General features: G+C 42.9%; 1 protein-coding gene and 1 non-coding gene across 2 annotated transcripts; both read right to left on the reverse strand.

Moving 5' to 3' along the window:
• Nucleotides 1–241: 241 nt before the first annotated feature.
• TRNAG-UCC (transfer RNA glycine (anticodon UCC)) lies at nucleotides 242–313 on the reverse strand. Its single transcript has one exon. It is a non-coding gene; the product is annotated as a tRNA-Gly (tRNA).
• Nucleotides 314–3,041: 2,728 nt separating this feature from the next.
• Nucleotides 3,042–14,451, reverse strand: LOC147882507 (chaperonin-like RBCX protein 1, chloroplastic). Its single transcript, XM_087400857.1, has 6 exons — nucleotides 14,023–14,451; nucleotides 13,800–13,894; nucleotides 13,458–13,575; nucleotides 3,889–3,905; nucleotides 3,628–3,690; nucleotides 3,042–3,441 (listed from the first exon to the last, which is right to left on the reverse strand). The coding sequence occupies exons 1-6, from the start codon at nucleotides 14,231–14,233 to the stop codon at nucleotides 3,376–3,378; spliced, it is 570 nt and encodes a 189-aa protein (XP_087256983.1). The 5' UTR covers nucleotides 14,234–14,451; the 3' UTR covers nucleotides 3,042–3,375.
• Between the last annotated feature and the right edge of the window lie 239 nt (nucleotides 14,452–14,690).

Here is a 14,690-nt window from a genome sequence, read left to right on the forward strand (position 1 = left end):
CATGATTGTAGAAAACCAAGAATACACTTGATGAAAGGGGTAATAGGGTTTATAAATTCATGGCAATTCAAGCATATTTGTAAATTTGGAAAAACAAGAGTGACATGGAGTAAATTCATAAAGAGGGGGGCAATGAAGAAAAAAGGTGAAACGTGAACGTTTATGTAAAATGAAATATTCACAAAGAGGGAGCAATGAAGAAAAAAGGTGAAACGTGAACGTTTGTGTAAAATGAAGTACATGCGTCTGCCGGGAGTCGAACCCGGGTCTATTGCTTGGAAGGCAATTATCCTAACCGTTGGACTACAAACGCTTTGATGATGTTAAATGGATAAATGTATAATTCTCAATTGATTATGGAAAACTCTGAGACACCGTAGCGACAGTTTTCAGAAATGGAGATCGTGTGCACTTCTCCTTTCGTGCCAAATCGTTGCGACGTCCTTTACAGTCCTCTATATGCGTTAATGGAACGGGGCACGTGAACTCCAAGCGTATAGACCATATGGGTACTTTCAATGCTTTCATTCGGGCTTGCGGATGGAAAACTGTATAAATCAGTCATGTAGTTGGTTATGCCAAATGCATATGTGCATTAATCTTCGCAAATGACCTCGGGTGGTCTTGGACTTCAAAGAAAAATTGGATTGGGTCAAACATATTTTCGTTCTTCATTTCTTCTACATCGTCATTCATGGACCACGTAATGAATGTTTGTTTTGCATATACTTAGCATGCACATCACGGAAATGGGATTCTCTCATTTTGTACGTTTTTACCACACAAAAAGGTCATACATTAACGAATCGTCTTGTAGAAATAACGTAGGTTTTTTTCCCTCAAAGCTATCCACATGACGATTCCGTTAAAGATGTGGATTCTTATCCCAACCTTTGTATTCATTCCATGTTGTTTGTTGCAATAAAATTGACCATTTGCAAGTGCAAATGAAACATGTTGGCAAAAAATTACTCCCCTGAGGCAAGATTATTATACAATTCCATTTTGCCATAAGCAATGTAAAGAGGTAGAGATCCTAGCGTCCAACACCAATAATAATCGAGACCTCATAAACTTTGTTGTCTTCTCCTTGAGACGAAGCTTTGCTTGTCCACATTTTTCTTTGGTCCTCCCACTATCCTCTACGCTACACTAGACTCACTAGGCAACTTTGTGAAACCCTTGCTTGGTGTTTCATCTACCCTTTTAGATAATTCAGTTAAGTAACCAAAGATAAAGTCAATCCTAATATCTTGTGGGGTCCCTATTGATAACCTGAAATTCCCCTTGAATGCCAAAGCCTATTTTCTACCTCATTTCCCTTCTTGTGCTGGAGGTGACCCTAGTTTTGAAGACCTTCTTGTTGAATTTAAGGGTAATGGGGAGAACCTCATCCTCCAAACGATCTTGGGGAAGTAAGATAGAAAATCAATGGAATAATGAGTGGTTCAATTCCCATTTTGTGTCCAAGATAGATTATATGTGAGTTCTTCTTGAGCTATTCTCGAAGCTTTCCACAAGGGGCTCCCTTTGTTGGAGAAAGGGCTTGGGAAGGCAAAGTGCTAGTAGGTAGGAATCTCTCTTTCAATTGTGGACGATGTGTTGATTTAATCTTATACATATAAAAATTATTAGCTGTCCTCGATCAACTTGAGTGCTTCTACAATCCACTTGGTTGCCAATCTATGTGCTAGCTATTTTTGCATATTATAGATGCTAAGGGCCCAAGTTCCTAGTTCTAATACAAAAGTCCCCTTGGACAAATAGTTCTTTATGGTATTGATGTCAATGCCGCACAAAAAGCATATGCACAATGAGATACTCCCTAAAAATTTGTTCTATATATATTGAATTACATCCAAAATGCTAGGCTTTATTAAATAAATATGCTACAACTCGTTTTAGCCTCCAATTCTTTTTCCACATGAAAGCTCAAACGAGTATGAATTACCTACATATTACAAATAGTTGTACGTGAGAACTAACGTTTTATCAATATTGGTCATCAACCACCACATTACTTAAATACACAACAGTCCATTGGCAATTCGAGATGTATGAAGTACAATCTCATCAATGAGTACAAGCTACTAGAAGTCTCCAACAAGCAAGGTTATCATTTGAATGGACCATCTATCCTAGCAATTGTCAGCAGCTCAACCTACAAATTTACACATACTTTGGCACAGTCTACAACTTATTGTTCCATTTTATGATAGCGAATCTTGGCATGTATCTTGAAGACCAGCTGGAACGGCAATATGTTTATAAAAAATGACAAGCTAAATGTGCCATATATGGTTCTTGGAGATTGCAACTTACCGAAGTTCATTGACAACGAGATCTTTTGGTGTGATCAAGAGTCTTGAATCCACAAAGACAATTCTACTGGCAATTATCCGACATGATGTAGCTTTGTCAAGATGTGTGAATAAATAGAATAAATAATATTAAAAACATTCGGATTATTGTATATTACCTTCTCTTTCGCTCGAGACCAAGGAAGTCCATCTGAATGGAATTTCTCTCCTAGGCACCTACCACAGACTTTCAACTTAATAAAACTCAGTGCAAACAAGAACACTACAAACCTTGCAGAACGTAAAGAAAGGACTTCCCTAATGAATGTACATAAACTCAAAGGTAATTGCCAAAAGGGTAGTGGCAGACACAGCCTTGTTTGTATTCTTCAAGGGAAACTTAGAAGAGGTTCTCTTATATTACAAGCTGGACATTCAGGCAAGATTGAGCATTCTAGATCACTGTATCATGAAAGAGATCATGCTACAAAGTTTCTTTAGGGGGAAGGATATGCTAAAAGAATCTTGTTCCCAGTATTGGACAACATGGATATAGGCAAATACAGGTTCAAATTGGAATCTTGTACTGTTTTTAGGTGGACTTCCTTGTTGAAGGTCTCCTCTCTTCTTAGCCAAAAAAACCGCTAAGAAACGGCCATATAAATCATTTTTTAGAATAATTCCAGTATACAAAGGGGGAACAAAAGTATGCGGAGAGAATTGCATGATTACATCTGGATATAAAACAATGCTATGGTTTCCATGGCATTACTTAGACAATGTTTCAATTTTAAAAACTGTACTTGACCTTGTGTAGCAAAACATACAAGCTGCTCTTCTTAAGGAAAAAGCCCTAGGATACATTTCTGCATACCAATATATGGATTCCACAGCCCCTTTGATCATTGTTTGAAAGCCACCTATGAATCACCAGTATGCCTCACATGCCTATCTATGGCTATTGGGTATGACTACCAGTTACCGTGTAACCTGACATCTCATTGCTTCCACAGAAAATTCTGGATGATATACTTAGTACTGCTGTAATCACATCCGTTTCTACTACGAGTTCCCTCTACTCCATATTGCTCGTCTCGACGAGGAACTGACGCATGAGAGCAGTATTCGACTTCTCTGTATGCTGCCAAATAACCAAGTGGAGACATAAGATAGATCTCTTTTGTGCTAGAAGTATGAATGCTCTGGTCTCCACAATTCTCTCTTAATGTTACTATCAAACTGAACTTGATTTTTCTTCTTTCCCTCTCCAGGACTTCAATACAGCAACACACTGAATGAAATGGAAACATAGTGCACACGCCCATACCTTGATGGCTAGCTTTCTCATGTTTTCCCATTCAAAATCTTGGGAGGCATATGCAGACCGAACCTGAGACAAGAAAATGCCAGCCAAAACTTTAATAACTGAGTAGCAAAACTTGCAGCTTTCAAGTATTCTGCAAAAAACTTAAATAATTGGAAATCGCTCATAACACAAAACTAAATACTCATAATGTTTTTGTGAAAATGTAAAAAGAAGCCTCGTAATACTACCAATTTACATGGTTTATGAGAATAGAAAGCTTACTTCTAAAATACGTAGGGCTGCAGATTTTGATGGATGAGCATAGAACAATGACAAGAAAACAAGCCAAGTTAGCAGCTGTATGACGGTTTAATGCTATAATCCAACATTAGCAAACGAAATAATTATGAACACTTATTAATATCATGGTTGCCCCCCTTCCATATGGGACTTGTCTAGGTGTCATCTTAATGGCATGCCTTCGCGAGAGTGTACATGGAAAGCTATTGGCAAGGATCTCAGTGCTCCAAGTGAGCACTTGAGTTTGAGCATGATATGTGAGTATGTGTTCATGGGTGGATTACAAGTCTATCTACAAATGTCAGGTCGAGAGAGAAATGAGGGAAAGAGGGAGACTAAAATACCACACATTAGTAGAACGGGAAGAAATTGCTAAGAAAAATAGATCAGGCATTAGAAAACAAGTTCCATTGCATTTGGGGATCGAAGGAAAAGAATACTGCACTTACTCTCTGCCAATGAGCAGGATTAGCTCGAAATACTCACATAAAGATTTCTGCACCTTTTTTACTTGTGAAATTTTCATACTTGCACATGTATTTCCACACTGTGTTGTGACCTATGTTCAATAATGTTTTCTTCGTCTATCCCTTTACTGGATTTCTTGCGAGACAAGTAATCATTGCCACAGTGAGATGAGCTGGATTTGTGCATGATTTTGAAGTTGAACTCTTACAATAGTAGCATCCATCTGATCAATCATGTTTCATGATGGATTTGTTGATCAGGTAGAGCAACCAACGTTTACTAGTCCACAAGGAAAATGAATGGAGTGCATTAAAGATAGTACCAAAATTTTTTAATACTGAAAACCATTCCAATGGCTTCCCTTTTGGTGGTTGGATAGTTCATCTCCGCTGTTGAGAACATTTGGCTCGTACGATAGATGGGCAAATGCAATTTCATGTGTGCCTGAGCCAAAACAGGTCCAACTGCCATCTTGGATGTGTCCACAAGCAAAATTGCTAGGACTTTTTGTAGAAAAGATGTTGCAGACACACTAGAGCCCACAGAGAGGCCTACCAAGCACATGTGTACACATGATGTCTAGAAACAAGACAAAGACCCACAGAAATGGGGGTGTACAAGGACAAGGGAGTGGGAGTGGGAGTGGCAATTTTATTTCATTCACATCTATAGCCTTATGTCACAAGAGACCCTTAAGTACATATATGTACATCGCAACGTGCTACTTCAACCAACAGAAATCCGACTACACCAAGACTTCCAAGAAAGACAACAAATATACTATTCAATGAGGGTGTCCACAGGTTCTTGCTACTCATGGATTCCAATACTAAGACGAGGTATTGGAGATCACTGCCTCACATGTGAACACCCATATGAGGAGGACAAGGAGGCAAGTGATGGAGCATCCAACCCAATCAACGAACATGTCCTTGATGACGTTTGTTCCTGTCCCCTTGCTAGTTCCAGTTTGGCCTTCTTGGGGGCGTTTTGGCACAGACCCATCTTCTTGCTCCTGTATTCCCTTGCAAAGTTTTCCGGTTTGTCACAGTTGAAGCTTGTCTTGTGCTTTCGATCAGATCCGGTCTTTTCAAATCTCAAAACCTCATCCGATTTGTTCTTTCCAGGTCTCCCTTTGCTATTTATCTTTAACCAGGAAGGCCCTTTGGATCTGCCACTTTCTTCTCCCATGCCTCTTCCTGTAGAAGCAAATGGCATACATGGCTGGTGTCGACCTCTATCCTCGAAACTAGCTGTTGAGCAGGTACTCAAGGAGGTACCGTACGCCTCGAATTTGTGCAAAAATATTATCTCAATCAACTTGCAAGAGCGGAATGAGCGTGGTTGCCGATGAACTGTATAGTCCAAGGCCACAGGCACAATGATTGCATGAGGGGTAGAGAAATAAGGCTGGGTTCACACCACCCGGCAGCCATCCTCCAAAAGGTGGTGTGAAGGGCTATCGTCCTAGTTGGCCCAATAGGAGGGATAGTCCCGGACACTGACATCGAAGATTTGTGTCCGGCCCATGAATATCGCCCACTCCATGGCCAACTCCTTTAACCACTAAATGATTGGCCCATTCCATGTCCTCCAACCGTTGCTACACCAATCACACTTGGCCGCCATCCTCCAACTCTATTTCCTCCTCCATGGGGGGACAAGTACCCTAAGTCCTCTACAAGATTCATAGTCCAAAATGAGAGAGATGGATCAAGCTTGTAGTATGAGAGATTTGGCCAAGCCGGATATCCAGTCCTAGATGTGATGCACAGATTCAGAATTGTGGATGGGATCCCACCAAATCGTGGCAGCCATGAAATCTATAACCTCTTGTACCTCCAAAAGTAGCAATCACTATTTTTGCGATAACTTTTGATTTGGAAGTCGGATTTAGGAGCTGTTTTTTGTTGCATAGCTGAAATTGATATCTACAACTTTCTGGAAGAGGTTGGGGTCTAAATTGGTAGGGAAGAGGGTAGAAAACAGAGAATATGACAAGTGACTGACTCTGTGTTGGCAAGCTGCTTGTATCTTGCAACTAAGATTGAAATTTGTGAGAGAAGCACTCCCTAACATCAGTGCACATCCTCTTGTTAGTCGTTATGTATGATTATCTTTATGGAAAATCAACTTGAAGGATTGCCTATATTATGTTTGTGAATATTATGTTCCCAGCATAGCGCAGTCCAAAGAGCATGGGATGTTCCAAGCGATTTGAGAGGTTGATGGGTTCATCTACAATACTCTTATTGTGTTTGTGAGTTGAAGAGCTGTTGTAGTGATCACTCACGGTTCTCTAGTTTCTGTCATCACTATTTTGGAGCCCCTCGCAACGAGTTTCCTCAGAAACATCCTGTGACTGAGGAGAACTACTCACGTCACGTGTGTAGCTATCATTGCAAGGGCAAGATGACCCAAGATTTTTCCGAGTTAAAACTTTAGACATTGACCTGTCTTTAGAGATTTTGAAGATTCAGGTACCTTGAGGTAGACTTTCTCATTTGCTTCAAACTCCAACCTTCAATGGTGGGGGTTTGCGTGACTTCGTGCTCTATCTGAACTTAAGCATTTAATTCATATCTTCAAGAAAGTCTTTGGCCACTTGAACCTTCTCTTTTTCGAGTCCCACTGCCATTGGAGCTCTTTGTTAAAATCCATGCATCATCATGAATGGACTAAAATATGTAGCGGAATGTTTGGCACTGTTATATGGAAATTATAATATGGGTAAATATTGTTCCCAATTAGTTTGCCGTTTACTTACATATGCTCGAAGCATATCCTCAATGATCTCATTGACTCCTTTCAATTTGACCATCACTCTGTGGATGATCCGTGGTGCTCATATTCAACGAAGTTTCCAACCTCATAAACATAGCCTTCCAAAAATGGCTATTAAATTTGCTATCCCGGTCACTAACGATATTGGTTGGTAACCCATACAATTTATAAATATGCTCCATAAATAGCCTAGCTAATTCTGGAGTTTTAACCTCTTCACAGACAGGAATGAAATGAGCCATGTTGGTCAACCGATCAACAATTACTCACACAGAGTTGTGTTCCCTCTGTGTTCTAGGTAATCCCTTTTGCAAAGAATTCACATTTGGATTCTTTAGCTAAAAAAAAGGTTGTCTCTAAGCAGTTGGAACACGTTTCGCAAATGTTCCAAGTGCTTTTTCCTGGTCTTACTGTAAATAAGGATATCATACTATAACAAATTTTCCTAAATATGACCTTAAGACACTATTCATAAGTGTCATGAAAGTTGCTGGAGCATCTGTTAACCAAAATGGCATTACTTTAAACTGATAATGCCGATACCTATCGAAATGTTGTCTTAGGGACATCCTCTTCTCTAATTCGTACTTGGTGATATCCTGACCTTAAATTAATTTTTGTAAAATATTTTGCCCCTTGCAATTGATCAAAGAGCTCATCAATGCGAGACATAGGATACTTATTTTTTATGGTGATTTTATTTAATGCTCAGTAATCTAGGCATAAAACTGGTGCAGACCAAGGTGAGCTACTTGGTTGAATTTGGCCCTTCCTAAGGCATTCAATTAATTGCCTTTCGACCTCAAATTCCTCCATTTGACTAAGCCTATATGGGGGTTTATAACAAGGGTAGATCCAGGAATTAAGTCTATTTTATGATTTACTTCTCTCTCATGGAGTAAACCATCAGGCAAATCAGACGGAAAAACATCTTTAAATTCAACCATTAAATCATTGAAAGAAGATTTATACTTTTTAACAATCAAAATAACTTTTCGATGCAGAAGATATAAAATCACCAATAAAGATAAGTTCACATAGATATACCTCGCATTCTTCTTGGTGTAGCAGTCGTTCCAATTCCATCGAACAAATAAGAGGAGAGTTGGGCACATCATATTCTCCCTGAATCTAGAAGACTCTACCATCTTTTTCAAACATAATGGAGTTATTAAGATAACTCCGTTGTAGGCTATGCCCAAGACTATACAACCACTCTCAACCAAGCACAACATCTATTCGAACGATATGCATAATTTAGAAATCCAAGGCATCTTGATAGCCTTGAATATCCACCCATGTATCATGGTGTCCCAAACCTTTTTATCACTGCCCTTTGCCAGAGAGACCACAATATTTATGAGCACTTGGACTCTCAGGCAACTTTGCTCTCCTCTCCTATGCACGTATTGCCCACAACAGACTGTCAGTCTATGTTGCGCTCTTGGTCATATCGATTTCCATTTCCACGGCTTTGCCAATGAAGAGCTTTATGAACAGTGACGCTTGTTGATGCTTGAGCATCAGCATGGAAACGATTTACGTGCTGGAGATCAAATTGGGCAGCCTGTTGTTTGTTTTGCAAGGATCAGAATGCCTTCAAGCTTCTCTTTTTACAGCCATGAATCGCGCGCATGCGTATAATAGCCTTGAAAACTTTCGACAAAATTTTCTTAAGTTCTATATGCTTGCTCGTTAAAGTGACGCCAACTGGTCCATGAACTAGTCCATGAACCAAGGAAGCCAGATCGTTGTATTACCACGCTCTGATACCAATGTCAAACCACAAGGAAGGGCTCTTCTCAATTAACCACCTAGCCTCGGATTCCTCTCTTGAGCTCAATGTAATTCTTCTCCTATGTGGTTCCTCTCTCTAAACCTCCTTTCTTGAGCTCCCTCTAGAATCCTCCATCCAAGCCCAACAGTTGCCAATTATAACCTTTTTGAGTGCCATGTGTCCATAATGCACCTTAGTAATTCTATGCCCCCCTTTGGGCCTTCACGTTGCACTCCATTCTATTGCAAGTGTTGTCGAGCCCTCTGGTTTCCCACTACTCCATAACCAAGCATACGCTTTTGTAATTATGGCTGACGTAACACTTGTTAAGCCAGGCAATCTCCAAACGCAAAAGCCAAGGCCAAACAATTGGCCAGAAAGGCCAAAAATGGCCAACCATTACTGGCCAACAAGAATTGGCCGACCAGAACTGGCTGAACTAGCCGACCAGCTAGCCGACCTCCTGGGTCAGGCCTATAAAAGGCAGTAGCCCCTTGGCTACCACATCACTTTTGGAACAGGCTGCTGCACACCTGCGCTCCAGCATCTCTGCCTCTGCTCCTGCATCCTCTCCAGCATCTCTGCCTCCTCTGCCTCCGCTTCAGCATCTCCTCTGCCTCTGCTCCTGCATCATCTCCAGCATTTCTGCCTCCTCTACCTCCACTTCAGCATCTCCTTTGCCTCTGCTCCAGCAACTTCTCTGCCTCCTCTGCTTCCGCTCCATCATCCTCTCCTGCAGCTGCTCCAGATCAGCATCGACTTACTCCTCTATTGTTGCTGCCCTTCTTTGCAGATCTGCAGCAAACCTTTGTTCTTCTAGCAATAGGTTGCTGACCCAGATCTGGTTCAGTTCCAACTTGTGGAGCTAGTGCAGAGCCCACTTCAGTTGACTGCTTTGGAGGACTGGTGTTCGCTCCCTCCACAGTTTCTTTCGCAGATATCTCTTCTCTTGTATTGAGTTCCTTTGGTGATATATATTTCTTCTTCAGCTATCCTTCGTCTTCAGTGTTGTCTTATTTATCTCCAAGAACTTTCTTTATATGGTATCAAAGCAAGGTGTGCTTGCCGACACCTGGGCCTTGACCTGGAAAGCTTGGAAGATAGATCATCAACTGAAGATGTCTTCTCCTTCTTCCCTAAAGCGATCTCAGCTCGAATCAACCTCTATTCAACCACCACCCTCGTCATATGTCAAGAGAGAGTCTGCAAGGATCGAAGGTGATGAATACCTCTCCAAACTCTTTAAAGAATTTGCTGAAATTCAGAAATGGAAGGAACTTGAAGCAGGTACCCGCACACCCCAAGCTTCTTCTTCTCCACGGCTTTCTCCGATACGTCAACAAGGACCTCTATTCAACTCGGAAGAAGCGGAGCAACATTTCAAGTTCGGTTGCAACGAAGAACAAGTATACCCTGACGAAAGAGGACAGGCCGGCATGAGGACAATGGGTTATTTGACAATGCCTATCCCACAAGAATCAGTGCAAGGTATGTTGTCCTATCCCTTTGGTGCAAATCCGTCTGTTATGCAAGGCATAGGAACGAGTGATCACGAGGACACAGATCCATACATGCATGTGAACACTCGTAGACGAGAAAGGAGAAATTCATCAGGCAATGAGTTTGCTTTCGGTTCTCATTCTTCCTTCCCTCCCATCCCTCTCATATCTTTCGCTGCCATCTTCCCTCCAGTGGCTTCTCATCCTCCATCTTCTCCCATGCCACTGGGCTCCTATAGCCTTTTTCCCTCTATCTCTCCCGCTGCCCCTTTTTCCCCTCTCATGTCGTATCCCGCCTCCCATGTTTATCCCTCCCCCTCAGGGCCTTCTCCGAATCCTTTTGTTCCTCCAGTGGTGTCGCCTCTCCCACCTTCTCACTCCGCTCCTGTCTTGAGTCCTCTCGTGCATCCACCGGTTGCAGGTCTGGCTAGTTTGGTTAGGTTTAGTTAGTGGATTGGGTTAGGTTAGGTGTAGTTAGTTTGGCTCTAGGTTAGGTTAGTACTAACTAAGGTTAAACGCTGGGTTAGATTGGTCTAGGACACTGTCTCAACAGTCCTAAAGGTCCTAGGTTAGAGCTGTCCTAGGTGACTTAGGACCGCTTTCCTCAGAATTCCAGTCTCTTTTAGGGGCTTTCCACAGCCCTATTTGGGCTCATTTTACCCCATTTTCGAAGCTTCTTTGATGACCCTTCTTTCGAGCCTCTCCATCAACATTTTCGTGTTTCCACGCATTATCTCAGGTGCTCATTACACAAGGTTTTGTTATCCATTTCCCCTTGCCTACATTCGAGCTCCTCTCTCTAGGGCCAGTGACCATGGCACCGAAGCGTGTCCCTTGAGATATATCGCATGACACTGATGAGGCTGCTCAGTATGAGCAAGTGCATGCCACAGTGGCTGCATCCACTGGTGGTGCAAAGGTTCCTTCCACTCAGCCCCTCTCTCCTGCATCTCGGGAAGTACAGGCAGCACAGACGCAGTTTCTGGGTGCCCTTTCCTCTATGCTCCAAGGTGCTTTCCGCCAGATAGGACAGGAGTTCAGCCAACAGCTTACCACAGCCATGGCTATGCAGGATACCGCTCTTGTCCAGATGGGACATAAGATTGGTCAGCAGATCACATCTGCCATTGCTATGCAGGATAAGGGTAAGCAGCCTACACCCCAGCAAGGGGACCATTCAGACAGTCAGGATGTTTTGTCTGCTCCACGCAGAGGCTCTGCATTATGGCAGATGCCCGTCGTGGCTATGAGCATCAGTCTTCTGGACCATTGCATGTACCCCAGCTTGGGGATTATTTGGACATAGATGATGCATTTTATGTGCCACAGAGCACCTTCTTGCAGGTTGTTAGGTCATCTTTTGGCTCTCAGCTTTCTGCATCTATGCAGGCTGAGCCGTCTCTTTTGGGCCGACCCGTTGGTGTGCATCTGGCTAGTGCTCCCTTCACCGCACCAGCACGTATGCCAGGGGTTGGCTTGGGTTTATATGGCAGCCCACACCCCTGGGAGAGAGGTCAATCCTCTTCTCAGCCCTTTGGTATGCCATCATTTTGGAGAGATGCATTTGGCAGAGAGACCCAGCCCAGGGTTCATGCACCTATCGCTCTGCCAGTGAGCACCTATAGCCCAATGCATCAAATGGCAGCGGCTTCCACGCAACAGGGGGTTGGTGGTAGGCAGCAAGCCACTTTTGATGACATGTTGGCAGATTCTTTGCGTTCATACAGGGGCCTACCTAAGGCCATCAAACTTGAGATGCCCTTCTCCGATTATGTGAACCTCAAGCGTGATGATGCCCGCACTTCTGGAGGTCACACAAGAATTATGCAGCCAAGGATATCAAGGACAAACTCACAGTGCATAAGTTTAAAGGGGACACTCGCACTCCCAATGAGTTGGAGAAGTGGCTCACGAAGCTGGAAGACTATTTCCACTTCTACCCCAAGTCTGAGGAGGAGCACATCATTTTTGCAAGTATACATATGCAGGACTATGCCCACACATGGTGGCGATACATGAGGGATTCACATACTGTGATAGAAGAGAGGATCTAGCTTTTTGAGAACGTAAACCCTAAACGGAAGACTTGGCAGATTCAAGTAACATTTAGGTCTACTCATACAAGATCTGCACACAAGTATAACTCAAAATAAACACCCAAATCTGAAGAACACACAGCAAATAGGACAGCAAATATAGCATACGAATATTGCACCAAAATGGGCCAATCTATGTACGAAACATGCACCCTGAAGAAGGCATACACCACACTGCTGCAGTGTCTTGCTCCAAATTGGCACTCAAGAGCTGCTCAATTCTGTCTCTCTTGTGTCTGCTGCATACAGTGGTTTCCATTGGATGTCAAACACCTTATGTGGTCGAATCGGATTGGTCGACATGTGAGCTTCGGGCCACATCCATGAGTGTGTCCAATCCTCAGCCACTCCGGTGTAGGGGTTGGACATGATCGGGCCTTACGCCCACAATCCACTGTTAGAAGAATAAAAATCGTTCAACAGACAATCGAAGCCCTTATGGTACATCAAACCACATTGGAGAGCCTTTAAAATTCTACATTTTTTTGTATAATTGTTTTCTGCTCTTCCGTAGTACGTAGTCATGTTGTAGTTTCGAATTTAAAAATCTGTTCTATACAATTACCTACCAAAATTATATTAGATAAGTGAACACCATTCATGTCTCATGCACCTTAAGTATGGTGCGCCTTCTAACATTCAGTTGGTCGAGGTGATAAGGGTTTGATCATTTCCTCATCTGTCAGACATCTCATTCAGGTTCTTCATCTGAAGTATGGTGCTACTGGGCTGGTCATGCTGAAACAGGTATGATCATTTCCCCAATTGCCTCTACCAGGTTTTTTTTTCTGAGTTTCACACAAACCAAGCAGGGCTCTCTCTCTCGTGTACTTCTGCTTTGGCATTGACAAATGCCCACAGAAAAGGTTATCTGTGTGTGCATATTCAATTGACAATCCAACTTTATTAAGGAAAGCGAGGAGACACCTAGCCCTTTGTGCCGAGGGGATTCACGCATCAATGCCGCGCAAAATTTATCTCCATCTTTCAAAGGTGTTTTGTCTACAAATGCCGTTAGCTCTATATAGGCCTCTGGATTATACTCCTGCAAAAAGACAGTCGTGGGTCTGAGATTCCATGTTGAGCGTTCCGACATTGAGCAAATATCGAGGAAACTTACTTCACCCCCCATTGGTCTGAGCCTACTTTAAGTGGCGAATATATTTTCATAATCTTAAAATGACCAATTCTTTGGTTCGGATACCCGTAGTATGAAAGCTAGCGTAGCTTAGCTGATGCTAAAGTACACGTAGATAGTTCTAGATATACCTCAAGTTGTGCGAGAACAATCTTCACAGCCAAGTACGTGAAGTAATTATGAAGAGTTTCAGCTGCCCTGGCCTCGGGAGATTGGACTCCAAACCCTGCATTGCGACATGGATTAGAGGCAAAACGCTAAAGTTCAATAAGGTGGACGGTACTCGGTAAATTGACTGAGAGCGATATTGGGCTCGTTTTGAAATTCCGACGTTCCCAAACAATAAGTGCATACCTGGAACAAACATTTTGCACCGCGCTGAGAGGAAACGCCGTGTTCGAGCATGCGAAACAGTGGCAATATTGGCGCAAAATCTCCGAAGCAAGTTCGGCTCAAGGCTGGGAAAGACGGACTCGGTGGGACAGCGGCTACGCTTCCGAGAGGAAGCTCGATTTGGGGGGCAAGAATGCAAGGCATGAAGAGGGCGATGGAGGGCGATCTCCATTGCTGCTCAGCGCGAGGTATACGAAGCAAGTACCTCGATCGGAAGCTCTTGTTGTGATCAAATGCAATCGCTGGTCTGAAGTAACTAATTGTATTGATCTTTGACTGTCAATCGCGTTTGCGTTGCCAATTCTGTATGATTGTGTACGCTACCATAGCCCAAAATTCTGGGAATGTATAAGGAAAGCTTTATAGATCACAGAGCTGTCGTGCTTCGTGTCCACGACTCACAGGGAAGAACAAAAATCTCGCCGCAGTTTGCGGGGCCAGTGTCCGACCCAAAAAATCGTGGGTTGACGTCGTGGCTCACACATACATGCGACGTCATGTGTGCACCACGACGACAAGTGGGACCGCCACATCGTCATGTGCACGCGCCATGACATCAACCCAAATCTCCCATGTCGATAGACGAGCATATGAGCTTAGAGCGCATTCCCGCGATGCATCGGAGATGC

The sequence above is a fragment of the Dipteris shenzhenensis genome, chromosome 29 (assembly GCF_047967505.1).
Source record: "Dipteris shenzhenensis isolate YYH24624 ecotype China chromosome 29, Dip_SZ_1.0, whole genome shotgun sequence".
Lineage (NCBI taxonomy): Eukaryota > Viridiplantae > Streptophyta > Polypodiopsida > Gleicheniales > Dipteridaceae > Dipteris > Dipteris shenzhenensis.

Excerpts from the sequence above, each read along its gene's own strand:
- LOC147882507 (XM_087400857.1), bottom strand. The coding sequence starts at position 14,233 with ATGGAGATCGCCCTCCATCGCCCTCTTCATGCCTTGCATTCTTGCCCC. Across the intron at positions 13,895-14,022 it reads GTGCAAAATGTTTGTTCCAG|GGTTTGGAGTCCAATCTCCC; the intron begins GTATGCACTTAT and ends GTCGCAATGCAG. Across the intron at positions 3,442-3,627 it reads TGAGAAAGCTAGCCATCAAG|CATACAGAGAAGTCGAATAC; the intron begins GTATGGGCGTGT and ends GTTATTTGGCAG.